Source organism: Drosophila mauritiana, chromosome 3L (assembly GCF_004382145.1).
Source record: "Drosophila mauritiana strain mau12 chromosome 3L, ASM438214v1, whole genome shotgun sequence".
Lineage (NCBI taxonomy): Eukaryota > Metazoa > Arthropoda > Insecta > Diptera > Drosophilidae > Drosophila > Drosophila mauritiana.
Window position 1 is genome coordinate 19751626 of NC_046669.1, and position 25478 is coordinate 19777103.

The 25478-nt window shown below is 44.1% G+C and overlaps 7 protein-coding genes across 8 annotated transcripts; 4 read left to right on the plus strand and 3 right to left on the minus strand.

The window, feature by feature from the left end:
* Positions 1 to 315: 315 nt before the first annotated feature.
* LOC117141540 (protein FRG1 homolog) lies at positions 316 to 1598 on the minus strand. Its single transcript, XM_033305039.1, has 5 exons — positions 1447 to 1598; positions 1212 to 1394; positions 949 to 1147; positions 690 to 889; positions 316 to 598 (listed from the first exon to the last, which is right to left on the minus strand). The coding sequence occupies exons 1-5, from the start codon at positions 1503 to 1505 to the stop codon at positions 451 to 453; spliced, it is 789 nt and encodes a 262-aa protein (XP_033160930.1). The 5' UTR covers positions 1506 to 1598; the 3' UTR covers positions 316 to 450.
* A 149-nt stretch (positions 1599 to 1747) lies between these two features.
* On the minus strand, positions 1748 to 6688 carry LOC117141754 (tectonin beta-propeller repeat-containing protein). The gene is made up of 6 exons (XM_033305376.1): positions 5504 to 6688; positions 4045 to 5447; positions 3540 to 3803; positions 2783 to 3482; positions 2143 to 2724; positions 1748 to 2079 (listed from the first exon to the last, which is right to left on the minus strand). The coding sequence occupies exons 1-6, from the start codon at positions 6566 to 6568 to the stop codon at positions 2041 to 2043; spliced, it is 4053 nt and encodes a 1350-aa protein (XP_033161267.1). The 5' UTR covers positions 6569 to 6688; the 3' UTR covers positions 1748 to 2040.
* Positions 6689 to 6966: 278 nt separating this feature from the next.
* Positions 6967 to 13763, plus strand: LOC117141756 (DCN1-like protein 5). Of its 2 annotated transcripts, none has more exons than XM_033305378.1 (7): positions 6967 to 7057; positions 7620 to 7668; positions 7729 to 7900; positions 12422 to 12513; positions 12666 to 12919; positions 12981 to 13188; positions 13308 to 13763. In XM_033305378.1, exons 3-7 carry the CDS (start codon positions 7788 to 7790, stop codon positions 13385 to 13387), a joined length of 747 nt encoding a protein of 248 aa, XP_033161269.1. In that variant the 5' UTR covers positions 6967 to 7057; positions 7620 to 7668; positions 7729 to 7787; the 3' UTR covers positions 13388 to 13763. The 2 variants fall into 2 exon arrangements, with proteins under 2 accessions (XP_033161269.1, XP_033161270.1); XM_033305379.1 differs by lacking the exon at positions 6967 to 7057 and adding an exon at positions 7374 to 7392.
* LOC117141757 (lysosome-associated membrane glycoprotein 5) lies at positions 8582 to 10930 on the minus strand. The gene is made up of 5 exons (XM_033305380.1): positions 10639 to 10930; positions 10391 to 10473; positions 10080 to 10328; positions 9270 to 9679; positions 8582 to 9212 (listed from the first exon to the last, which is right to left on the minus strand). The coding sequence occupies exons 1-5, from the start codon at positions 10739 to 10741 to the stop codon at positions 9170 to 9172; spliced, it is 888 nt and encodes a 295-aa protein (XP_033161271.1). The 5' UTR covers positions 10742 to 10930; the 3' UTR covers positions 8582 to 9169.
* A 1011-nt stretch (positions 13764 to 14774) lies between the features above and the next one.
* On the plus strand, positions 14775 to 17696 carry LOC117141755 (serine/threonine-protein kinase polo). Its single transcript, XM_033305377.1, has 5 exons — positions 14775 to 14873; positions 15550 to 15774; positions 15836 to 16618; positions 16680 to 17108; positions 17173 to 17696. The coding sequence occupies exons 1-5, from the start codon at positions 14775 to 14777 to the stop codon at positions 17365 to 17367; spliced, it is 1731 nt and encodes a 576-aa protein (XP_033161268.1). The 3' UTR covers positions 17368 to 17696.
* A 458-nt stretch (positions 17697 to 18154) lies between these two features.
* LOC117140026 (alpha-soluble NSF attachment protein) lies at positions 18155 to 20968 on the plus strand. Its single transcript, XM_033302757.1, has 4 exons — positions 18155 to 18396; positions 19141 to 19456; positions 19516 to 19836; positions 19940 to 20968. Exons 1-4 carry the CDS (start codon positions 18305 to 18307, stop codon positions 20087 to 20089), a joined length of 879 nt encoding a protein of 292 aa, XP_033158648.1. The 5' UTR covers positions 18155 to 18304; the 3' UTR covers positions 20090 to 20968.
* A 784-nt stretch (positions 20969 to 21752) lies between these two features.
* On the plus strand, positions 21753 to 24426 carry LOC117140025 (serine protease inhibitor 77Ba). The gene is made up of 5 exons (XM_033302756.1): positions 21753 to 22267; positions 22841 to 23270; positions 23345 to 23615; positions 23673 to 24041; positions 24100 to 24426. The coding sequence occupies exons 1-5, from the start codon at positions 22252 to 22254 to the stop codon at positions 24364 to 24366; spliced, it is 1353 nt and encodes a 450-aa protein (XP_033158647.1). The 5' UTR covers positions 21753 to 22251; the 3' UTR covers positions 24367 to 24426.
* The last annotated feature ends 1052 nt before the right edge of the window (positions 24427 to 25478 follow it).

The following is a 25478-nucleotide window of genomic DNA, read 5'->3' on the forward strand; positions in this document are numbered from 1 at the left end:
GAGGGGGTGGCTGAAGCAGTTGGGTGGTGCGGAGGGCATCCAGCGCGAATTGTCATGTTGTGACGCCGTCTGCTGCTCGTTTTACTACAGCCAGGCGGACGAAAGGGGGTGGAAAGGCTGTTGCCGGCCAGTTGAACTCTTGGCCAGCTTAAATCTGCATGCTCAAATCTGTGTGCTGCCTAGATAGATTTATATTGAATTTTGTTGTAAACTGAGAAATTAACTAGGTAAATACTGATTCTGCACAAAAGTATGTAAATTAGCAAAGTTTAGGATACATCAGTTGTTATTTAAAGCTTAAACATGGAAGCCAGAACGATTTAAATTGCTTTTAATTATTTACACCAACATGTGTATCCCATTCAGATATTTTCAGATACCAATAAATATATACCCTCATTTTATGGGTTACTTTTTTTTAATGAATGATGAATAATGAACAGCGTCGGATTACTTGCAATACCGATCGGCTTTCATTTTACTTCGTCTATCCAGAAGAGTTTCATGCAAAGATCCCAGAGCTTTGGCCTGCTCGAGTTCTTTGACATCGTTCTGATTAATCCGCATCTTCTTGTCCTGGAACTTTTGGAACTTTTTCCTATAAATACGAAAGGTTCGAAATTTGAAATGGGTAACGCGGAATTCAATCTTTTTAAGACCTATAAATTATCATCATCAGTTGAACTTACACATAGTTCTTCTCGACTTCGCCCAAGTCTCCCTTTTCTTCCTTAGGCTCCGTATCGATGACCACATCCCTGCTGGCATTACTCCGCACTTTGCAGATCTCATGCTGACCCACCTTCGTTCGCAATGCCACACAGGCATCGTCTTCGGGATCGATAGACATAAAGTGGCCGGTTTCGGATAGAAGAGCCATTCGTTGTTCCTTTAATTACGTTGATTAGTTTTATCGTTTGAAGACATTTGTATATAAGTAAGACTTACCTCGAAAACGGGCTCCCACTGCTCCATGCCGCCCACTGCTTCGGAGCGACCCGTGACCATTCCATCCTTTTCAATTTTCAAGTACTTGCCATAGCCAGACTTAAAGGCTACCTTTCGGTCGTTGATGGGAAAGGCCGTGAAAATCTCCTCGGGATCTGGGCCATCGCCAGCGTTGTGGGGTGCTCCCAATGTGAAGAGACTAAAATGTTTATGGACACCCGGTATAAGTAAAGTACCAATGAGCAGGTCTTTTTCACTATTACCCATTGTCCATGGCCTTCAGGTAGCTCCTATCGCCAAACTCGATGGACACTGTACCGGTGATGTCGGACGCTGTCTTTGCTGTCCACCAACCGCCGTGCTCCACCGCATCCTCATCCACTACTACCTTGGCCTTCTTGGAAGATCCAGCCTCATCCTTTTCCTTCTTGCGTTTTTTGCTCTTTCTACACCTCGAGAATTTCAATAGATGCTATCGGCAGATGTGTAGGAACTCACTTGTGTTTCTCTCCTTTTAGAACCAATTTCTTAATGCGTGCATGATCGTAGTCCGACATGATCACAAAATACGTAAATTGTTGATATAGTTTTGGTTTACAATACAATAAACAAACATGCGATACAACATTCCAGATGTGTGGGTCTATCGGTTATCGATAACTTACCAATAAAATACTGTAAGCGTACATTTTAAAAAGTAAGGACTCAAACCATTCATAAAATTAAAATCAAATGATTTTTTGTCTGTAAGAGCTAAAACATTTACATCTTTCATCACATAAATATATTTATTGTTGTAATTCAATACATATTTGCTTACATTAAAGAAAAATAATCACGTCTGCTGGATTTGTTAAACTAAACAAAAGTTGTACAATTGCATCTGGTCTTAGATACTTTTATAAATTATTATAGGTTTCAACTAAATATGTGTAAATAATACGTTTTAAATCTTATAGGAAACATCTTATTTTCATATACTTTGGAAAAAGCGTTGGCATGGTCGCGTATAAGCTTGTAAATATGAATAAATACAACAAACAGGATCGTCCGTAAGTAAATAGGAATGCACAAATATAGAAATCAACTCCATCACATATATCCTTCGACAGAGACATTTTGCCATTGGCCCTGAAATGCAGAGGGTATTTTTAAAATTATAAATTCAACCAACCCAATGTGTAGATTGCTTACCGCAATGCCAAGGTTCCATCCTACGCCTGCAGGATTTTCCTTTGTAATTCCGCAGCGCCTGCAGATGATACCATTGAGGGAGATGGCCCACACCTCGGAGCCCACGGACACAGAGCGGAAACCACAATGCTGATCCGTGTGCGGCGGCACATTGGCGGCATTGGGCAAAAACTGCCAGTGGGAGCCCTCAGGGAAAGTCCTCGAAATCTCCTTACGCACAGCCAAACGTTGCTGGTTGTCCAGCGCCCAAATCCCCGCCCGACCCACGCTTATCGCTTTAAAGGTCACACCCGCGGGTGCCTCCACTTGTTGCCAGGCATCGCCGCAAGGATTCTGCCGGCTGATGCCATACCGGAAGAACACCATGCCGTTGCGCGCCACAGTCCACACCTGACCCGTGGGCCCAACGCTGATCCCGACCAGCGGCTGGTCGCTGGTGATGTGCTCCCAGGCATCGCCACGAGGGTTTAAGCTGCATACACCATGCCGGATGAGGACATCACCATTGGAGGCAATCGCCCAGGCAACCACAGCTGTGTTTCTCTCGCCCGAACAGCTGTGATCCACATCTTCATCCAATACCTAGTAGGAAAATGTTTAAAAATCAGCCGTGTTGAGAATTCTTCAAGTAGAACCATACCTGCAGGGCCGCATCGAGGATTTTGGACTGACTAAGCTCCTGCCATGGTCCGCTGCTACTAAGACGACATCGCTTCATCCATCTTCGTCGACGCACGCAGTCCGTGAGTTTTTTGTGGGCATGGTAGTTGGCGGGGAAGTCGATGGCGTATTGCCAGCCCTCCTTGTCCGCGCCCCCAGGAATGTTGTAGTCAATGGCCCAATCGGAGATCCATTCGCAGTGCGTAGACAGCAGCTTGGTGTGCTCCTTGCTCCGCTTCTGCCGCCCAGTAGCATCGCTCCACATGTGCCGATCCGTCGGCAGGCTCTTCGCCGTGAAACCACTGATTGGATTCCATCGCTGATTCTCGTACACATAGTAGGTGTGTGTGTCAATCATTGGGTTAATTTTGCCGGAGCCCTCCAAGCCCTTTAGGAACATTCCTCCCCAGCCGCCGTTGTAAACCCAGCCAGTGTTGTCACAGGATATGCCCCACACCACATCCACGCCGCTGTTGAAAATCCTTTTGATGTGACCGCCCATTTGGCGCCAGTGCATGCGCTCCATTGAGACAATTAGGGAGGGGCAGCGGTAGAGTACATTGAAAAGCTTAATGCGGCCGCTCACATAAAGCCGCGTCACGCTTTCCGGATCGATGCGGTACTTGTAGTCGGTGTAAACGGCATTGTTCACAATGATCAAGTAGTGATCTTGCAGAGCCCTGTAAGGATATACACATATTAGGCCTTCGATTGCATTTGCTATCTACTATTCCAACCTTATTTTCAACGAAAAAGTTGCTCCCGGAGCAAAGGCCATTTTGTCATTGCGAATCTCGTCCAGCCATTCGGACTCCTTCATCGAGTTGAGCACCGTGGTGCGTTCGTTGAAGCGGGGATTCAGGTGAAAAGCAATGACACGATGCTTCTCCACGCGATGAGGCTGAACTTTTACTGTAGAGTGCGACTGTAAGTCGAAGCGAATCTGGTCAGCGTCATCGTACACACAGCCAGATATCTCTAGCTCAGTACCACAAGGCATTCTGAAATCAACATATACAGGAGATAATTATTAAACATTTAAGCTTTCAGAATAAAATTAAATACGAAGCTTTTTGTAAATTGTCTTTTTGGATAAATTTAACAATTCGAATTCAAAGAAACTAGATTTATATATTATGTATTTTTCTGTCATTACGATACCTACATAGTTCACAAAACAATCCTGCCACATAAATTGGAATAGAAACTTCGACCGATAGGTAAGTTTTTAAGCCCACTTACCCATTGTAAAGAGTATTGTAGTATGGAGTTTCGCAAGTGGAAACATCCATCTTCTCCACGTATCCCTCGCCGGGTTCACTTGTCTGTTGAGCCTTCATGTTGGCGGCATCGAACACAAAGACATCGCCCAACTCGCTGGTTATCCAGATCGCATTGCCAGCCGGTTTTCCCACCAGCGTGTTGATCTGGCTACAGACTGACGACAGGTGGGACAACCAGTCCTCCATTTCCGAGTCACTGGAGAACTGTAGCTTAACGGGCGAGCAGTTCACGGGAAGATGAGGAGCATGAATGGCGATCCGCGGTGCTCCGGCTTCACTGCAGCACTGAACACAGGTGATGTCTGACAACGGAAACTGAATCTTCGTGGCGGCTCCATCCGGACTAAGCACCGTAAAAGTGCCAGAGTCCCCGGATCGCGAGTTTTCACTACTATTTGTGCCAGTGCCACTGCCACTGCTTACCCACTCAAGTTCGATGATGCAATCCTCAAACTCGCCTCCAGGTCGCTGGTAGCGCGCATCCGCCGATTTGACCCACGAAGAAAGCTCCACTGCCTTCTCAAACTTGGCCACAGTCTGCAGCTTGGCCAGTTTCTCCTGGCGTCGCTGCAACTTGTTAAGAATATCCTTCCGCCAATTGGCATTCACGTCCACTTTACTGTCGCTCGTCTGCTCGTTAAACCAATTGGGCATGTTGCTGGCATCCACAGTCACAGCACCTGGAGCTACGCAGCTCCATAGTATTCCGCATTCTGTCCAAAATTGAGATCCCGTATGGTCGTCATCTTCTCCCAGAAACACATCCGATCCATGGTGCGTGGAGTCCGACTCAAACACGGTCGAGTCGCTCTCTGGATGCGCTTCGGTGCCCACAACGGACCCAACACTTCGTACGGGAGACCAAGCTCTTGGATTCCTCAGCTGGGTCTCAAACTTGCCAGTAACCACCTCCACCACATCCGCTGCGGGAGCACTGGAAGCATGCGATGTTTCGCGAAGCGCCGCCGTTCTCTGCTTGTGGCGATCGTTGAGGTTCAGACTTCCTATTGTCGGAGGGGAATCAGCACTGAGTTTCCAACGTTCGTTCTTAAGAAGACCAGGTGGACCGCCATTACTAGAGAAGGAGCCCGTAGAGCTGTTGAGCACAGTTTCTATAACTGCACACGTCTCCACCACACCCTTCTCCTTCTCCTTGGAGTACAAATTGGAGAAGCTCTGGTGCTTTGAGCCTGGCGTTGAACTACTTCCGCCACTTTTGCGAGAGACTATGGATAGAGAGCTAGAAGTGCGGCTGATTTGCATGGGACACTGAATTAAACGCCATTTTTTGCCTGTAGGATCGGCCGAGGTTACCCCAGAGCGGTGGTACAAACAACGGTCAGCGGCTCCAACGGCAAAGACCTGCGGAAGAGTACGTTTATATCTAGGATAATTGGGTAGATTTAACATTGGTTTACCTGATCGTTGGCCGCCACAGAGACCATTGAAATGTTTCCCACCATTTCTACCCAGCCCTTCCCAATGGCCGAATCCTCGCTTATGCCCGCTGCCTCACCCTTGACGCCTCTCCTGAACCAGGCGTGATGATCATTGGTCACACACCACACAGCATCGGTGCCCACGGAAACATGAACAATGCGCAAGCTGCTCGCGGCCACGGGGGTCTTGACATCCAACCACGAGTCACCGACTAGGTTGTCTCTGGTTACACCAGTGCGTACGATAACTCGTCCGTTATAGAGTACCGCCCATACCAATCCTGTGGGCCCAACACTGATCTGCGAGAGTTCACTGCCCGTGGGCGTGGGTACAGCTGTCCAGCGGAGACCCTCGGGCGCCGTTTTGGACACCCCCGTGCGAAACATAGCCCTGCCGTGGGCGGTAATGGCCCAGACACACAAAGTGCCGGCAGGAGCGTTGGGAACGGAAGTGCCACCTATAGCCACGTCTATGAAGGGCTCCTGCGTGGGATCCTTGTGCAGAGGTGCCACTGCGCACCAGCTATTCAAGGCTGCATATCTCCTATATCTCACCCACTTGCGTCGTCGCACATACGAGTTCCATGACTTCTTTGCCGAGTACGTGGCCGGAAAGTCCAGGGCGTACATCCAGCCATCCTCGGGCAGCGGCTGTCCATCGAGCTCTAAGTCCAGGTGCCAGTCGCCGTCCCATTGCCACGCCATCGAGGGCAGTCGGATTTTGTCCACACCACGCTCCACACTGCCATCGGCGGAGGAGTATCTGTACCGATCCGTGGGCAGCAGCGTCTTCGAAAATCCCTCGATGGGCAGCCAGCGTTCGTTCTCGTACGACTCCTCTCGAATCCGAATGGGCACGTCCAGACCGTGGACATGAACGTACACCTGGCGGTCGCCGCCAATGGCCCACAAGAAGTTGGGCACAGCGCAGATCTTCTTGAACTCCAATCCCAGGTAGGGAAGTTCGCGCCACGCTCCGCAGCTGGTGGACAGCGTGTAGACGCGCCCTTCACTGCTGGCGGCGAAGAGGTAGGAGCTCGGCATCCTGAGATCTATTACTAAAGACCAAGGGGCCTCTTTCTGTCTGGCATCGTGTTTACAATCAAAGTGGAAAAATTGATTTTTCTGAGGAATAGACCTAGACAGGCAGTGATGGCACAACTGTTTTCTGAGTCTTAAGCGATAGTATCGTTGGGTTTGTTGTGTTTCCACTAAAAACAGCTAAAATGCAGATGTTAAATATTTTTATTTTTATATCTTAAATTTTTTTTATTTCGAAGCCCGTTTAAAATATTGCATATCAGAAAATTGTCAGAAAATGTGTTAACTAAAATGAGTAATAATTAATTCAAAGGAATTGCGACAGCCCTGCAAGTTTTATAGTGCGGTTAAATTTCGGGAACCAGGGCTTATCGAATCCAAGACACCGATAGTCCTTGGCCCCCACCAGTGTTAAATGTATCGATACTATAGCGAGTGGATAACCCAGCTCTAATTGACGCCAAGAAATTTTGATTGATTTTGAAAAATATGGTAAAAATTGAACCGTTCTTTCCTCTAACTGCATATGCGGATATCTTTAACTGAGCACACCCAGTTGAGGATCCATCTACCGGTCGCAGTTAAAAAGGACAGCCGTGAACTAAGGCCTTCGGCGTGGCGACGTTCGACGCATAAAAGCGAGCACGCGCAGGCCAGACGGTCGGTCGGTCGTATCAGCTGCTGGCTGTGGCTCCCGGAGGCCGACCACGGACCAATCCCCCGTAATGGCCGTGCTCCCCGGTCCGTAGTCCCCGTATTGCGAACCGAGTCGAGTCCGAGGCCCTTCCAGCAGCCGGTATTTCGTGCTCTGGTGTAGTAAAACATATGTACGCACGCCTACAGAGTACAAACGTTCATCTGGTAGACACACATATATCGACCATATATATACTATAGCCACTATATGTATACCGCGATGTCCTGTGCATCCCGTGAAACCTCTTCGCTGAATCCGCGTATCGGGGGTGGTCGGTCTGCCCGAAAAACCCCTAAAAATAGCATACCACCAAGTGATTGAGGCTCCATTTTAACCGGATTCTTTCCTACCCCACAGATAACTACTTGGCAGCTAAAGTAAACTGGTCATATTGGGAAACATTGCGGTAAGTGCAATCCAAACATTTTCGCTAAAAGCGAATGAACTAAGTGTCTGCTATTCACAGCTAAGCTCACATACGACGGACGGAACGGACTGACTCTGGGAAACACATCACAATAAGTCATGCCACGGGGAAAACGCCGAGCTGCAGATACTATTAGCAACAACATGGATCATGGTCAACCGAAGAGGGCCCGAACCAGCTACACCAGCATACCCACACAACAGAGCAGCAGGTGAGTGGAGGAAAATAGGAAACAAGAACAAAGGCCCTTCGGTGTTGTATCATCTGTTCCGGGGAAAAGCATCTGGTTTCCGGTGTAGAGATTCCTAGGCAAATGATGCCTGGTAAATTTCGATAGAACGGCCAGATATTACCTACACCTTGCACTGAAGAATTTGTTATTTAATTAGTTGATAGGATAATTTTCCTATGGAAATCTTCGCGAAGATTTGGTTTCATGGTTGATATACTTTTCATAAACAAAATTAAAATTAATCACTTGCTCTATTCATAGATTCACAATAATCATCATATTAATCACCCGTATTGTGTTATATTCAAATATTTTCTTTTCCAAGTTATAAATATTATTGGGTGTTTTTCTTATCCAAGAATCATGAAATGTTATCTCTTCATTAATCAAAATCTGTGGCAAAATCAAAAGTCATTCAAAAGCAAAAATGATTAGTCATTGCCGATATTCCAAAAAAAAGGTTTTTTTAGCTGAGTTTTTAAGCTGACTATTTAAGAATTTATTTAACACAGTCCAATCATTAGCTCCATCCAAAATTGTAATTTAATTTATAAAATTAAATTACCAATCGATTCCATCGATGAGTGTGGAGCCAATAGGAAAATGGTCCATTAAAATCCCATGTTTTTCAGCAGGCATCAGTATTTATTTCCACTTTAATTAAACTCATTAATACTAATTATAAACAAAAGCAGTAGAAGTTCCTATATCCTTCCCACCATACATATCTTCTGGTATTTCAATTGGCAAACTTTTGAATGTATTAAGAGAATGAATGTTTAATAGGCGGTGCAGGAGATTTCGTTTAACAATGTGTCATTAAAAAAAGATATTCGGATATAGATGCATCGCTAGAATCGCTGAAATATGAGTATAAGATTTGATACGCCGTCCACGATACAGACTTTGGTCTTTCGCTTAGATTCGTTTGCCTGGTAAATAATAGGTTCATCAATTAATAATGATATATATTAACATTTAATAATCATATATGGTGCGCTATTATTTTATACATTAACAATATGGAAGACATTTGCATTTCTCATATATGTATCTTTAGTTGATTTCGATAACCTCGTAAATGTTAATCTCTGTGTCTGTCGGGACAACTCTTAATTTTACAAAATAGGACTACAGGATTGCAATAGATCCAACAAACGTGGGGATATGTGTAGACAACGATATGATCAAATAGTTGAACAAAAACGAACGCTTCACTTGAATCTTGGGCCTCTCACTCCGCTCCGCTCACTCCATGGAACCGTACTGAACCTTCTTGATTTTGAAGTACCTGTAAAGAATGAACCATTAGAGTGGCCTGCAAGGCACTATGGCTTACAATGCTCACCTCCAACCGCCGTATCCGGATATGGTCAGTAGCACGGCAATGGCCAGTGCAGTTCCCACGGCCAGGGGCGCCGTCTCGTCGCGATAGGATCCTGTGGCGCTGCAGTGGAAGGACGGGCCCCACTTGCCGCTGTCCTTGAACATGAAGCTCTGCATGTGCATGTCGCGCAGATACAGCTTGGCTATATGGCCCGACAGGTCGCCGGAATCGTGCGGGGCGTACATGATCACAGTCTGCTCCTTGTCGCAGACATAGGACTTGCCCACCGGCGTGGGGAAGTACATCGGCGTCTGGGCGGGCGAGGTCAGCCTCACGTCCAGGTTGGGACGATCGGGGTGCTCGAACAGCCAGTTGGAGGACGAGTAGGTCAGTTCGAACAGGTTGATATACCAACCCTCGCCGCCGGACGACTGCGGGTCAAAGTTCAAATATTACTCAATAGCCAATAGCCTTTAGCAACCTCTGACCTTAACACCACCTATTTCCGTTGGTGGTGGGAAGTTTCCACCTTGCTACCCAGATAGTTTTGCTTTTGTACTTGCTAGTGTGTAATTGCCTATAATGTATTCTCAATGCTTGAACTTGCCTAGGCAGCAGTAGGTTTTAATTGTATCGCCTATTTATCTATGCCCTTTCATTGATTCTACTTATTGATTATTTTGTTACTGAATTTTCTATGGTAAAGTTACTGCATCCGCTACACCTATACAATTATTATTAGCTAAACAATTGGCCTAATCTTTATGGGCTGAGGAGACCCGCAAGCAAGTGGAACCTTCCCCATCACTAGTCACTAATCAACCCACGCACCTTTTTAAATGTCATGGACAGCCGGAAACCCTTAAAGTCCATGGTGAGAATTTCCAAGTTGGACTCGACGCACTCGCCACTCAGCTGGGGATCGTCCGGCATGTACAAATCGGCCTCCACATCCTCGTTCAGCTTGTTCCGGTACTTAATGCTGATTAGTCCGTCCACCTGCATCAGGATGCAGGTGATGCCGTTGGTGGCATTGAAACGATACAGCGAGGCGGTGGCATCGTGGTTCATGGAGGAGGCCTGCAAAAGATAAACGGATTAGCTGGGACGGGGAGCCAGTAACTCGCTGACATGGGGATTACCGATGGCGACTTGGTTGTGTACTTGCTGACCCGCGGCGTCTTCGTTGTGAAGGCACTCAGCTGCAGTCCCTGGGCGGCGGTCACTAAAAGGAGTGGAAACAAAGGCTACACCAATTGTCGTCCAGCTAGCTTGTTCATTTTTCAGTCAGTGTGTCACAAAACCGTCCTCGACAGTATCGATTTTTGGGGATTCCACCACCTACGACGAATGGCACACATCCCCTGCCCCAAATGTCTCTACTACTCACTGAAAAGTGCTAGCAGCGCTGAGTAAATCAGTGCCACGTTGAGGCAGTTGCCCAATCCTTGGTCCCTGGGTAAGGACTGCCTAAGACCGGACAGTTTCATCATCTTTAGCAAATCCTTGTGCAATCTGTGGGCAATTCCAATGACTATTTTACGATGCAGTCTCCGCTCGACGCAACTACGACGTGTTTCCTCTTTCGGGTCCTGCGCACAACTGCGGCCCAAATAGAATCGTACTGTCCTGCCGTCTCCTCGAATCCACCCAATCACGCACCCACATCCACACTTTTCCAGCCCGCTCTCCCCGCTCCATCCTGCGATGGCACTTCACTCTCGCTTTTCGCCTGCGCAGTTGGTGGACGCTGGAGGAGATGTGCATTTGTATATATGTATGTGTGCACTCAAAGAAAAATGTTATAAAATATTTTTACGACTACTGTATAACATTTGTAGCTGTTTTTACTTACGAAGAAATTAAATAAAGTAGTATTAAGATGTTTTTTCTGTAACAGAAATTAGAATATTTGTATTGATACATATAAAATCTTTATTAAATATTTACTTTGTTAAAGATGTATATATGTAGGCTATATTTTTTAAGAAATGTGTAACAGGTAAAGCATATAAAGTATATATATTCTTTATCAGAATCACTAGCCGAGTCGATCTAGCCTTGTCCGTTCGTCCGTATGAAAAAATCAATGTGCCAAAAAAATATATATGCCCCCTTAATCGCCCATAAATTATAAATAAATTATAAATACTATAAATGTAATTGCCAGCAGGTTGCCAGACATATTTATTTCATTTTTTCTTATTATCAAGCTTAAAAAAACAGCTGTTGAAAAAAAATCAAGTGACGAACACACCTTAAACGCACAACAGTTCTGATCCCAACTTTTGTAACGACAAATAATTTTGCACTTACTTTTGAATGTATATTTTAAACGTAGCATCTGATTTCAAAAAATGATTTCCAGCGCATTTTTAACACCTGCTACCTACCCATTTTTAACATTTTCCTATTTTGTCCTTAATTGTATTATTTTATTTGTTATAATATGGAATTTTTAAGATTTGATCGGACACAGCCACAACAGATTTCCGTTTCCTTGTTTATATATATTATATTATATTATATTATGCTATATAATGCGACATTCGTGGACTAATGAAATGTTTTCCAATTACATGGTTATAAAAATGATATGTCTATTTCCTCGCAACTAAAAACAGTTATTGAAACTCAAGACTTCCAGCCTGTCGCAAGTCAACAAATAACAAAGCGTAACGCCATTACTTAGTTTATAATATAAGTACACATTAGTAATGCGTAAGTTTATAGAAATGCAATTGTGACAGCTTTTTTCAGCAATCATTCGTAATTCAATTGATGGAGGCTATGCACAACTGCTGCCTCCCAAAAGCCATCGGTTCTTCCAATTCGATTTGTCACATCTGTTTGGGCATTATGTTCATTGCTATCCTGTGCGCCGCTGCTCTTGGCAATGGCCTCGTCTCTGCTCTGCCATGTTTACTATCGCTATTTTTAGGGGCCCATTCTCAAAGACAAACCCCAGAGGAGAGGCAAGTCGAATAGAATAGAATAAACAAAAGAGGCCACACGGCATTAGCGACAGATTCGATTCGATTCGATTAAAACTCTGGTCTATACGTGGTGAAGGCAAATTCCATGCAATTCGGATGGCAGAGTGTGTGAATTTGATTGAATCATTGCACGACATCCAATTGCTCAAGTCAAAACCCTGTTGTTTCTATCCACAGACGCCATATAAGATCGGAAGATGGCTTCAATCAAAAGCGTTGCATGGCATGGTTCCAGGAATACACAACACCAGATGAACCGGAGACATTGGGTGAGTTGGATGACACTGCAGTGTTTGGTGTTATTGGAATTTGTGTAATATAAACATATCGGCAATCTACTTAAATCTAGGTATATAAAGAAATTGCTTATTTATTTATTATTGGCCCTTCGAAATACTTATGTAACAATATGATTCTTCAGGTCCCGATGGCATGGAGAAGTTCTGCGAGGATATCGGCGTGGAGCCCGAGAATATTGTGATGCTGGTGCTGGCCTACAAAATGGGCGCCACCCAGATGGGCTTCTTCAGCCAGCAGGAGTGGCTAAAGGGGCTCACAGAACTCGACTGCGATTCGGCAGCGAAAATGGTTGTGAAACTGGACTATCTGCGCAGCATACTCAACGATCCCAACTCCTTTAAAAGCATCTACAGATACGCCTACGACTTTGCCAAGGTCAGTACTCCCTTTGAATAAACAATGAGTTGCGTTTAATAAGGTTTTGCATATTCCGCAGGACTCGGACCAACGGTGTATGGATATACTCACTGCCAAAGCCATGCTTCAACTTCTTTTGGGCAAACATTGGCCTCTGTATCCACAGTTCGCACAGTTTCTGGAGCAATCAAAGTACAAGGCGATCAACAAAGATCAGTGGTGTAATATTCTCGAGTTCTCGCGCACCATTAGCATTGATCTATCAAACTACGATATTGACGGAGCTTGTAAGTAATACAAAGGAGCTAACTAAACTGAACTATGTATTTCGCAAACGAAAAAGCTGATAAATAAGTTAAAATAAGATTTCGAATCGGAGCATTTAGTTACCTCCATCTTTTTGCAGGGCCCGTCATGCTGGATGAGTTTGTGGAATGGCTGCGCCTGCAGCGGAGCCAGGTCACCTCCACAACTGGATCTAGCTGAGAAAAGCTGTATCGAGTCGCCTATTTCTAGTTCAACTTTGGGAGCTCAGTGCAGAGAGAAGTTTGCGGAGACGGAGTCGGAGATGGGATGCGATGCGATGGGATGGGAATGCTGATAAGAGAGATCGGCGAACCTTTAAGACATAACCACAGGACACTCACTGACACCCACATCCACACTCAGATCCACCAGCCACTTCTTCGGCCTAAAACACAGAAGCACACACTCACACACACGGAAACACAAGGCATTTTGGAGAGACTGCGTACACTGGCAAAGCAACCAACTATGAAACTAAACTATTGATAATATATTTAATGTAATAATTTATGTATTAACGACGACACTAAGAACTAAAACCACAATTCTCTACTTATAAGGCCTCATTCGCAAACAAAAACAAAACATTAAAAATCAGAACAGCAACAAGAGCCAAAACGGGGCAGCTTGTAAAGAGTAATCCCAGAGAACGAAACGATGGCAATAACCAAGAGACCCCGAATAGACCTAATCTAGAACATACAATCCTCCAACCCAAGCGACTCCTTCGAGATATCAGCAAGCATAGTCAAAATCTAAACGGAAATCTACACCAATAGTGGGGTATTCGTAGTCGTTATTAAATCAATGTAGAAAAACAAAATCTGGGGATTATTTAATAAAATTATTAAGTAAAGTTGTGGTGCACATTATATTTGCTATTTACTTGGTGAACGATTTTCATATCTACAAAATTAATTGAAAATTTTAAATTGAAACATAGAAGGCTTTGAAATATCTGTTTCTAATCATATCTTTTTAATACAGATCTGCATCGAAACCTGCAATTACAAGTTGCAGTATTTTTACAATATAACGTTGCTGTTAACTCAATTTATTATTTCAAAAATGAAACGTTAGTTTTTGTAGACTTTCAAATCAATAGCGGCTAAACACGGTGTTGTGCAGAGCAATCTAAAAAAATACTGCACTCAAATCGAATGAAGTAAACGCCAGTAAATAAATTCAAATAGGTAACGGCCATAGAAAGCGTTGTTCAACACTCAACAAAATACCGCAATATATACCAGAAGGTGTGCGATAGCCGGCGAAACGGGCACACCAATTCAGCTGACGCTTCTCGTCCAATTCATTTCAGCATTTAAAAAATCGAACGGTTTCGGCGCGTTCTCCGCTTTGTGCTTGGTTTTCGTGCATTCGATGGGCAAAACCGAGATTTGACCGCCGCTTCTCTTGTCAACCGTGTGGATCTGATCTCCGTTTCCGAGGCACTTTCAGCCGATCGTCGGTGGAATTACAGGCTCAAAACGAGGAGCATCGCCGCAAAACTCCAGGCGAACGCCAGTGCAAAAGAGGCAGTCCGCAGTAAAGAAGAAAGGAGAGCAAGATGGCCGCGAAGCCCGAGGATAAGAGCACGGATATTCCGGATCGCCTCGTCGACATCAACCAGCGGAAAACCTACAAGCGCATGCGGTTCTTCGGCAAGGTGAGTCCGGATGCGGATCTGCAGATGCCCGGGATCAGATGAGTCGAAGGGATCACACCTTTACCTACACGCACACATGCACGCACCCGCATACACACATATCAATTTCCACAATCCCGGTTTTCGTTCCGTTTTCCTTGCTGATGAGCATTCCCTTGCTGTTTTTGTAGCGCTCTCCTTGAAGAGCAGGAGAGAAAAAGAGAGCCTGTGTGTGGGAATGCTTGTGCGAGCCTGTGTATGTGTGTGTGTTCATGCATTTGGCAGCCTGTTCAGTTTTTTTTTTTTTGGCGCGGCTTCTTCGAATTTATATAGACAAGAACAGGAACTGTTGCAACTTAGTTAAACCACCAATTTCTTCGTTGTTCTATTGGCATATAAATATTTTCCTGGTAGGGGCTCCACAGGTTGGAGCAAACCTTAGTACCTACTAAACATGTGATTCTTAAATATAAAATACTGATTTCATCTTGCAAACCAATATGGATAATATGAATATGGATATCAATACATCAATACGTTTATGAAACGTCATTTGCTTGAAAATAATTATATGCACAGATTTATCATAAGAAACTGTTTAAAGCCAAAGATCTGTTTTCAATACAGTATAAGGTTATGTTTTTGTATAATGTTTTTAAATACACAATTAAAATACATATATGTATGCTTTATGCAGGGCGGGTTTGCAAAATGTTACGAGATCATCGATGTGGAAACCGACGACGTCTTCGCCGGCAAGATCGTGTCCAAGAAGCTGATGATCAAACACAATCAGAAGGAGAAGACCGCCCAGGAGATAACTATTCACCGCAGCCTTAACCATCCGAACATTGTCAAGTTTCACAACTACTTTGAAGACTCGCAGAATATCTACATTGTGCTGGAGCTGTGCAAGAAAAGAGTGAGTTTAATAGAACATCTCTGCAATGTGCCACCATGACACTTACCTCTCCGACTTACAGTCCATGATGGAGCTGCACAAACGTAGGAAAAGCATTACGGAGTTTGAGTGCCGCTACTACATTTACCAGATAATCCAGGGCGTTAAGTACTTGCACGATAACCGCATTATCCATCGAGATCTGAAGCTGGGCAATCTCTTCCTCAACGATTTGTTGCACGTGAAGATCGGCGACTTCGGGTTGGCCACGCGCATTGAGTACGAGGGCGAGCGAAAGAAGACCTTGTGCGGCACGCCCAACTATATAGCCCCGGAGATCCTCACCAAGAAGGGCCACTCCTTCGAGGTGGACATCTGGTCGATTGGCTGCGTCATGTACACACTGCTTGTGGGACAGCCGCCGTTCGAAACCAAGACTCTGAAGGATACCTACTCGAAGATCAAGAAGTGCGAGTACCGCGTGCCCAGCTACTTAAGGAAACCGGCGGCGGATATGGTCATCGCCATGCTGCAGCCAAATCCGGAGAGCCGCCCGGCAATCGGTCAGCTGCTGAACTTTGAGTTCCTCAAGGGCTCAAAGGTGCCCATGTTCTTGCCCAGCTCTTGTCTGACAATGGCGCCGCGTATCGGCAGCAACGACACCATCGAGGATTCGATGCACCGCAAGCCGCTGATGGAGATGAACGGCATCAGGCCCGACGACACCCGTCTGGAGTCGACCTTCCTCAAGGCCAATCTGCACGACGCCATTACCGCGTCAGCGCAGGTGTGCCGCCACAGCGAGGACTATCGCAGCGATATCGAGAGCCTGTACCAGCAGCTCACCAATCTTATCAACGGAAAGGTAATTACCTATTGCTCTATATTAAATATTATAAGACTCTTATACCTCTTTACTTCTTTAGCCACGCATTCTGCAAGGCAATCTGGGCGACGAGAACACAGATCCTGCAGCGCAGCCGCTCTTCTGGATATCCAAGTGGGTTGACTACAGCGATAAGTACGGATTTGGTTACCAGCTGTGCGACGAGGGTATCGGCGTGATGTTTAACGACACCACAAAGCTGATCCTGCTGCCGAATCAGATCAACGTGCACTTCATCGACAAGGATGGCAAGGAGACGTACATGACCACCACGGATTACTGCAAGTCGCTTGACAAGAAGATGAAGCTGCTGTCGTACTTCAAGCGCTACATGATCGAGCACCTGGTGAAGGCAGGTGCCAACAATGTGAACATTGAGAGCGATCAGATCTCGCGTATGCCCCATTTACACTCCTGGTTCCGTACAACATGTGCCGTAGTTATGCATTTGACCAACGGCTCTGTGCAGGTTTGTATTATTGTGCAGCATCAGCATTTATATAAGGTACTAATGAACTATATATCCTTCCTAGCTGAACTTCTCAGATCACATGAAGCTCATCCTCTGCCCGCGCATGAGTGCTATAACCTATATGGACCAGGAGAAGAACTTCCGCACCTACCGATTTTCGACCATTGTGGAGAACGGCGTGTCTAAAGACTTGTACCAGAAGATCCGATATGCCCAGGAGAAACTTAGGAAAATGCTGGAGAAGATGTTCACATAAGCGTAGCCACCCAACTATCAATATAAGGCCGAATGTTAGTTTAACGTAATTCACAAATGCCCTGGCCAACTTCATTTATAGCCCCGAAAGTATCCTCTCCCATGATCATTTAAAATTGTAGTTCCTGTTTAAATTGATTTGTTCGATGTTTATAGAATTTATTTGTTTTTGCCCCTTCACCTTCATATCGAAAATACTGCTTAAGTCATATTCATCGTCAGTGTTGGGCCTCCCCTCAAAAGTATTTTTATATATCTGTTTAATGGTTTTCGTACACGATCCGATCACTTAATTCATTTTAAAGAGATCAAATTAAATGTTTAAACTAAGCAAACGTGTTTCGAAAACGTCTATACTCACCGAGGTGACTGATAACACAATTTTAATGCTGGATACATTATAAACCCAATAGTGTAATATGCGTTTGCAGTGCGCTATAGCGACATTTTAAATAATGATTAAGTTACAAACTGCAGCAAAGCGTTTAAATGCTTTGCGGTACAAGTATATTCAACTTTGGCCAGAATTACATGTAGCTATAGGATACAATTTGTAAATGCTTTGAACAAGAAGCGAATATATATATTATTTAATAAAATATCTAAAAATGATTTTATGCAACATTTAGGGCAGTTGGTTTTAAAATGCACCTGCCAGCCAGACTGTATTTTTCGGAAAAATATGACGCATTCAGAAAGCTGATAAGGATTTTGAACGAGCAAACCGTTACAGCCCTTGCATTTCTCAACACTGGCATGAGCTATTTGAGAATGCTGTGAGGTGGTAACACTGACACCACATCTGCGGTCACACCAAGTCAGCATATTGATTTTATTTTCTCGAAAAAAGATCCCAATACGTACACACACTCGCTGAAAAGCCGAACAAGTCTTAAACTTAGATGCAATTAGTGCCGAGGCGGACATAAATCCTCGACATGGGTGACAACGAACAGAAGGCGCTCCAGCTGATGGCCGAGGCGGAGAAGAAGTTGACCCAGCAGAAGGGCTTTCTGGGATCGCTGTTCGGGTGCGTATCAAATCAAAGAACTTTCGCGATTTCAGTGGGAGTGGGGATATGGAGCTGTGTCTGCTCTAGCCTAGCATCTCCATAACCCCACAGACTCCAGGTACTGAGCCATATGCCAAGTAGCACTGGAATCTGTAATACCATTCCACTATGCTTATTACTTTGTGTTTATGTATATACCCACACACCATAATACGTATACGCAGTTGTGGACTCTATGCCTCCACCCAGAAACAACCAAATAGCGCAAAAGTGCGACTTACACAGATAATAGGTTTCAGATATGAACTACAAAAAGTGTTGAAAATATTGATAAGCCATCCATAATACAAAATATATGTATGCACAATACAGGTTTCGATGAATCATAGTGCACAAAAGTTTAGCAATCGTGTAAAATAAAAAACAAAGAAATTATATATGCAAGCAGAAATGAATCTTTTGTTTTACCCGTTGGAACTGTAATTCGTACTTGGAAACTTCCTCAGTTTGCTGAAAAACTTAGTTGTTTTCAAAAATCTAAATTTTTAAAGTATTTTACAAACCTTTTTATATTTGCACAACATCTAGAAACAAATCCAAGTTTAAACAATAAGATGTCCTGCAGGTTTTAAAAAATCACCTACGCATATGCATATATATATGATAATATAAAATTATTATCATTAGTGAAGAGTCAATGCTCTTTTCTGATTCCTTGGATATACATAAAGGCTTATTACTTATCGATTTCTACTATTCCAGAGGGTCCAACAAGGTGGAGGACGCAATCGAGTGCTACCAGCGGGCGGGCAACATGTTCAAGATGTCCAAGAACTGGACAAAGGCTGGCGAGTGCTTCTGCGAGGCGGCAACTCTCCACGCGCGGGCTGGAAGTCGGCACGATGCTGGAACCTGCTACGTAGACGCCTCTAACTGCTACAAGAAGGTGGACGTGGAGAGCGCCGTCAACTGCCTGATGAAGTCCATCGACATCTACACGGATATGGGCCGCTTTACGATGGCTGCCAAACATCACCAAAGCATCGCCGAGATGTACGAGAGTGATCCCACTAGTCTGGTAGGTTCCCGTGTGCACCTCTATGCTAATTACATATTAATGGGCGATTTCCCTTTCAGGCCAAGTCTATTCAGCACTACGAGCAGGCGGCTGATTACTTCAAGGGTGAAGAGTCGGTCAGTTCGGCCAACAAGTGCATGCTGAAGGTGGCCCAGTACGCCGCCCAACTGGAGGATTACGAGAAAGCAATATCCATATACGAGCAGGTGGCCGCCTCCTCGCTGGAGAGCTCTCTGCTCAAGTACAGTGCCAAGGAGTACTTCTTCAGGGCCGCTCTATGCCACCTCAGCGTGGATCTCCTGAACGCCCAGCATGCCATCGAAAAGTATGCGCAGCAGTACCCAGCATTCCAGGACTCCAGGGAGTTCAAGCTCATCAAGGTGGGTATCGGTTAGCTTAAGTTTCCTCTTTGGTTTTCGTAGCTCTTACATATTATTATAGATATTAGAAAGCCTTTACTTTAACACGCTTTTCGAATTACAGGTGTTGTGCGAGCATCTAGAGGAACAGAACATCGAGGGATTCACAGAGGCCGTCAAGGATTACGACAGCATCTCCCGGTTGGATCAGTGGTACACCACCATCTTGCTGCGGATCAAGAAGGCTGCGGACGAGGATCCCGACCTGCGATAAACGAAATCAATTAAATTTTCTGATAAAATCGCGTACACATTTATTAAATGCTTTATTCGGTTCGGATATTAATCTACCTATACATATATAACTAAAAGAAAATTATTAAACGTGTTGCATTGCTTAACCTGAAAGCACCCAAACGACGGCCTGCTGGAACGCGTGAATTAAACCTATTGAATAGTCCATATACCCGTATTCTATAGTTTAATTTAACGTTTGTGCAACGAATGAAGAAGGCAGCAGATGCCGATGCTCACATTGCGCTACCACGTGCTATTCAAAAAGAAAACTTTATTATTTCCAATGTGGAGTGATTAGAGGTGTTAGTTATGTTTGCCTGTTTTTGCGTTACTCTTGTTATTTGTGTAAGTAGCCAATCAATCAGTGAGTTAGCTGATTTTTCATTTGGATGCGTAAAATACCCTATAGAAATCCGTATCCACTACTATAATAAATTGATACCTTCATTCTATGTGTGTAATGTGTTAGATAATTTTGAGATTAACTAAAGAGTCCCTGGTAGCGAAAATGAATTTGAAACCAATTATAATTCCATTTAGTGCACTGAAATAAAATGAAACCTACAGTTTAGATTGTACGCATATACACAACCTACGAATAAAATATATGTCCACATAAACATTAACGATTACCCCGATAAATATCCAAAAAAGAGTACACGGAATTCTAATAAATACTTGAGGGTCACATTTATAGAAAATTCCATCTCGCAAAATTTTAACGATGTTTAGTAGATCAACTACCTATAAACATGTACGAGCGAATTATAATCCAATAAATAATATTACCACGGAGCGACGAAGATTACGCGGTCGCTGAGGCCGAAGCAAGAATAAATAAATCAATTTATTGAATGAATATCTCCAGGAAACACACACAACACCACTGAAACCCGCCCCAACACATTTAATTAATAATACTGCAAAGATCCTGGCGATGCCTCTATGCAAGCGTTGCCACGGATATTTCCAATTCAAATACTTTAATAAAGTTAACGCTTGGATTAATCCTCTCATCCTGTCTTCGTGTCCATCGTTGTTTCCCAAACTGGTGCCTAGCATATATTCCATTCTAGTCACATTCATTGTCTTTCTACTCTATCAATAGTTTGCACCTGTCACTTGGAAAAAAAATATATTTTACCTTGGAGTTTGAGTTGTTTGAGTACAATTGTTGTTTATTGCACTGGCTTATGATAACTACAGCCTCAAACTTGCACTCACGTAAACTTACTGGTATTGAAACATCCATTTTTATGATTATAAGGCTCATATATGATATCATCCTAACCATCCCATCCACGAACTTACAATATCGCATATACATTTGAATACACCTAGTTACCCTTTAAACATCTTGGAATCAGGCACAGTTTCACATCTAAAGGTGAGTTACTGGAGTTACCCCGGCATTTAAAGCAGCTTAACCAACGGATTAGCTGCAACTCATAGTAGTGATTCCACCTGATTTCCATTTCGCGAATGAGGCTCCATTGTCAAGAGCGGCAGACAAAGGTCTGCCAATATCAACACCGCGTTCTCTCGCTGCGGCTCTCGCATCCGAATCCGAGTCTGAACTGATTTGGAGTCGGGTGTGGGACGATGGCCATATCTGTACGGTGCTGAATGGTCGATGGAGCAGTCTCTCAGTCACTCAGCTGATGCTCGTGCGTTAGGTTGACATTGTTTGTGGGGAGCTGTGTGGACGTGTGGGTTCGATCTGGCATCGAGTTCTTGGCAAAACCGAAACCACCAGTAGCTGGGTCCACAAATTGAAATCAATATATAGAATTATATAAGCGGCAAACCCATACGCGAACACCCCACCCACCTATACGTATAGTCTCCTGGCGAGCGTGTGTTTGTGTGAATAATATCTGTGGAATTCCCCCCAGTGCATTCCGGTTTTTGAAAAACACCGAACGACAACAGTGTATAGAGACATATAGATGAACGTCGCTTTGTCGACATCGAAAAACCCCAAAATACATCAATAAAAGGTTTAAGAGCCTCTCAATAATTGATGCACACCCACATGGTTACGCAAAAGTGAGATTCATTTGTGTGCACAATTGTTAATAATCTTATTTAATTTTAAAAGCCCTGCCTGATAAGCGAAGCTTGAGCCAATTCTTCAAAATGGGTAAAATCGCAGGTAAGCCCGTGGCCAATTAATTATGGAATATTTCCCAGTGACTGGGATGTTGTTTTCGAGGCAATCAGTAAACTGATTTAAAATTGACAAGTACTCGTGTGTGCACAGCAAACACATATTATGTACATATATACATTTCGTATTACGTACAAACACATGAGGTCGTCAATGGATCATCGCTATCAATTGGAAAATGCTTATTTTTACGCATCTGGGAATATTATACATAGTACTCACGCGAGTGCCTTTGAATCTCATTAGATTTGATTAGACCGAAAATAGCAATACCGGATTTTCAGGCAGTTTTTCAAAATCGATTTGAATCGAACAAAATTGGCTAACTATATGGCTTAAACTTACATCCTGAAAGGATGTAAGGATGTAACAAGGAGGTGGGATTTTTTAAAACGGAAAACAGTTCATCTGTTACCGTTAAAATGATTAGTTAACGCGAAATTTATAAAATTATCCATCTTCAAAGCACTTTAAATTGATGTTTCTATAAAATAATACAGTCATTTTAGTGCGGCTTTTAACATCACGATCTATGTTTTAATGTACATCCTAATCCAGTTTGCTTGATGCTATGGATTCCACTACTCTTGGGAGCCATCTTCCTGTGCTCGGCGGTTCCTCAAAGCAACCAAGCGCCCCTGCAGCTTTCAGTGGGCAATCCCCTTACCGCATTCACAGCTCCCACGGCTTTTCAAAGTGGCGTCAGCCATAACCAGTCCATGAGAAGCAACTTCGACACGGATGTCCTGGTCAGCATTTCGCAGGGGGTCCAGGACTTCGCCCTCGATCTTCTGCAGCGCATATCCGTCGAAGTGGAGAAGACCAACAAGGATTTCATGATATCGCCCTTCTCCGTCTGGTCACTCCTGGTGCTCCTCTACGAGGGATCCGAGGGAGAGACGCACAACCAGTTGAAAAAAAGCCTGCGGATCAATGTCGAGGACGAAAAGCTTCGGGGCGCCTACAAGGTGTGGAGCTCATTTCTGAAGTGAGTTTATAGCATGTAAATGAATTGCATATTTATGGATCGCGGTGACCACCTTCCCTTCACCTTCTTCTAAGCATCACCACTTCCACCATCGAAGTAGCCACCCTGCAGGCCATATACACCGGCAAGGGGTATCCCATCAAGAACAACTACCGCGATGCTATTCAGAACTACAATGTGCAGCCGATGGAAGTGGACTTCTATAGCCCGGATTCGGTGATCCAGATCAACGAGGACACAAATCGCACGACCCGCGGTCTTATTCCTTATACCATTCTGCCACAGGATGTATATGGAGCGAAGATGTTTCTGCTCTCGTCTCTGTACTTCAAGGGCCAATGGAAGGTGGGAAATGAACTTTATCCACCTGCAAATCCTTCGATATATCCTTTCCGCTTGCAGTTTCCCTTCAACAAAACGCTGACAAGAGAGGAACCCTTCTTCAGCGAGAGCGGCGAGGTCATAGGAAAGATTCCCATGATGGTGCAGGAAGCGAACTTCGCCTACGTCTCAAACGTAGAGGGCTTGGATGGCTATGTGCTGGAGCTGCCCTACGGCACCCAGGACCGTCTGGCGATGATCGTGGTGCTGCCCAAGCGCGGATTCAAGCTAAATGACGTAGCCAATAATCTGAAGGCCTTGGGATTGAGGCCCATCCTCCAGCGACTGGCGGCATTCAGGAGCAGGGCCTCCGAGGACAACGAAGTGGAGGTCATGATGCCCAAGTTTGTGACTGCCACAGATTTCACTCTTAAGGGAGTCCTCATCCAGGTGCGAGAACTTCTAAATCCAATCTGGAAACACATTTGTAAATAACTTCTAATTCTAGATGGGCATTCGCGATCTGTTCGACGAGAATACCGCCAACCTGAACCGAATGTCGTCCGGCTTGTTTGCCAAGCTGGTCGTCCACTCAACCAAGATCATTGTGGACGAGCAGGGAACCACGGCGGGAGCCGTCACGGAGGCAGCGCTGGCCAACAAGGCCACACCGCCCAAGTTCCTGCTCAACCGGCCCTTCCAGTATATGATCGTAGAGAAGGCAACCGGACTACTCCTCTTCGCCGGACAAGTGCGGAATCCCAAGGCGGCCTAAGAATCCGCCGACTCACAGTTTACTCACATACCACAATAAATACTTTACGTTAAGACAAAAGGGTGAATTTTATTACGGATCCTTGCATAAATCAGGCGTAACGACGTCCTTATGGGACTTCTGTACTACTGTGCCAGCCCAAAAGATTCCTCTAGCGTCACGGCCAGGAACTAAAATCTGTCAGGACACGTCAAGTAAGCAGCACAATTGGGAAGTCTCACTGTACCGCCTTATTTTCGTCACATGTAAAAGTTGTTAACGTCTACTAATTAAAGAATATAAAAGATGTTAAGCTACGCGACGATCTCGGTATTACTGATGCCAAACTTCCTACATCAGCGCCCTCTTGCGGCTTTGAAAATCATTGAAAATACGCGTAGTACAGCTGGAAAACTGCTGTAATCAACACGACAGGGCACTGTTAAATTAGCAGCTGCTAATTAGTTGAATGGTTGTTGAATGAAAAAACATCGTTCTCTTTCAGAAATATGGCCATATTTTACCGGCTTGTGGTCGCTACAGTGGGCGTGGCATACACACAAACATTACTGGAATATAATATAATTTCTAATATAATAATAATATATATATATATAATATAATATATCGTTTTGACCGATTCCTTGGATTTTTTAACAAGACAATGCTTCTATTCAAAATTGTCGAGTAGCAAAGTATTTTATTTCGAGCTAAAACGTTAATATCATGACCTGGCCACCATATTCTCCAGATCGCAACGCTGTTGAAAAAGTTAGGGGCTGGCTAATACGGAAGGTATACGAAGTGCTTGGAGCGAGATTTCCTTGAGCTACATAGAATCATTGTACCAGTCTATGAAGGACCGCATTTTTTAACTTTTACTTACAAAACTCATTGCTGAAAATTTTGTTTTTTTTTTTTTCAAAAAAATAATGTAAGTTAAAATTAAAATTCTTATAACAATTAAAAAGCTAAAGTCCGTCTATTCTACTGACCTACTGAATAATTCGTATATATACTTCATTTTACATACTTTTGAAAAAATCTACGAGTAACTGATATAAAAAATGCAAAGCACGTTCAAAAAAAGGGGACCATAAAAATAAAGTCTACATGGCTTGAAATATTGAACT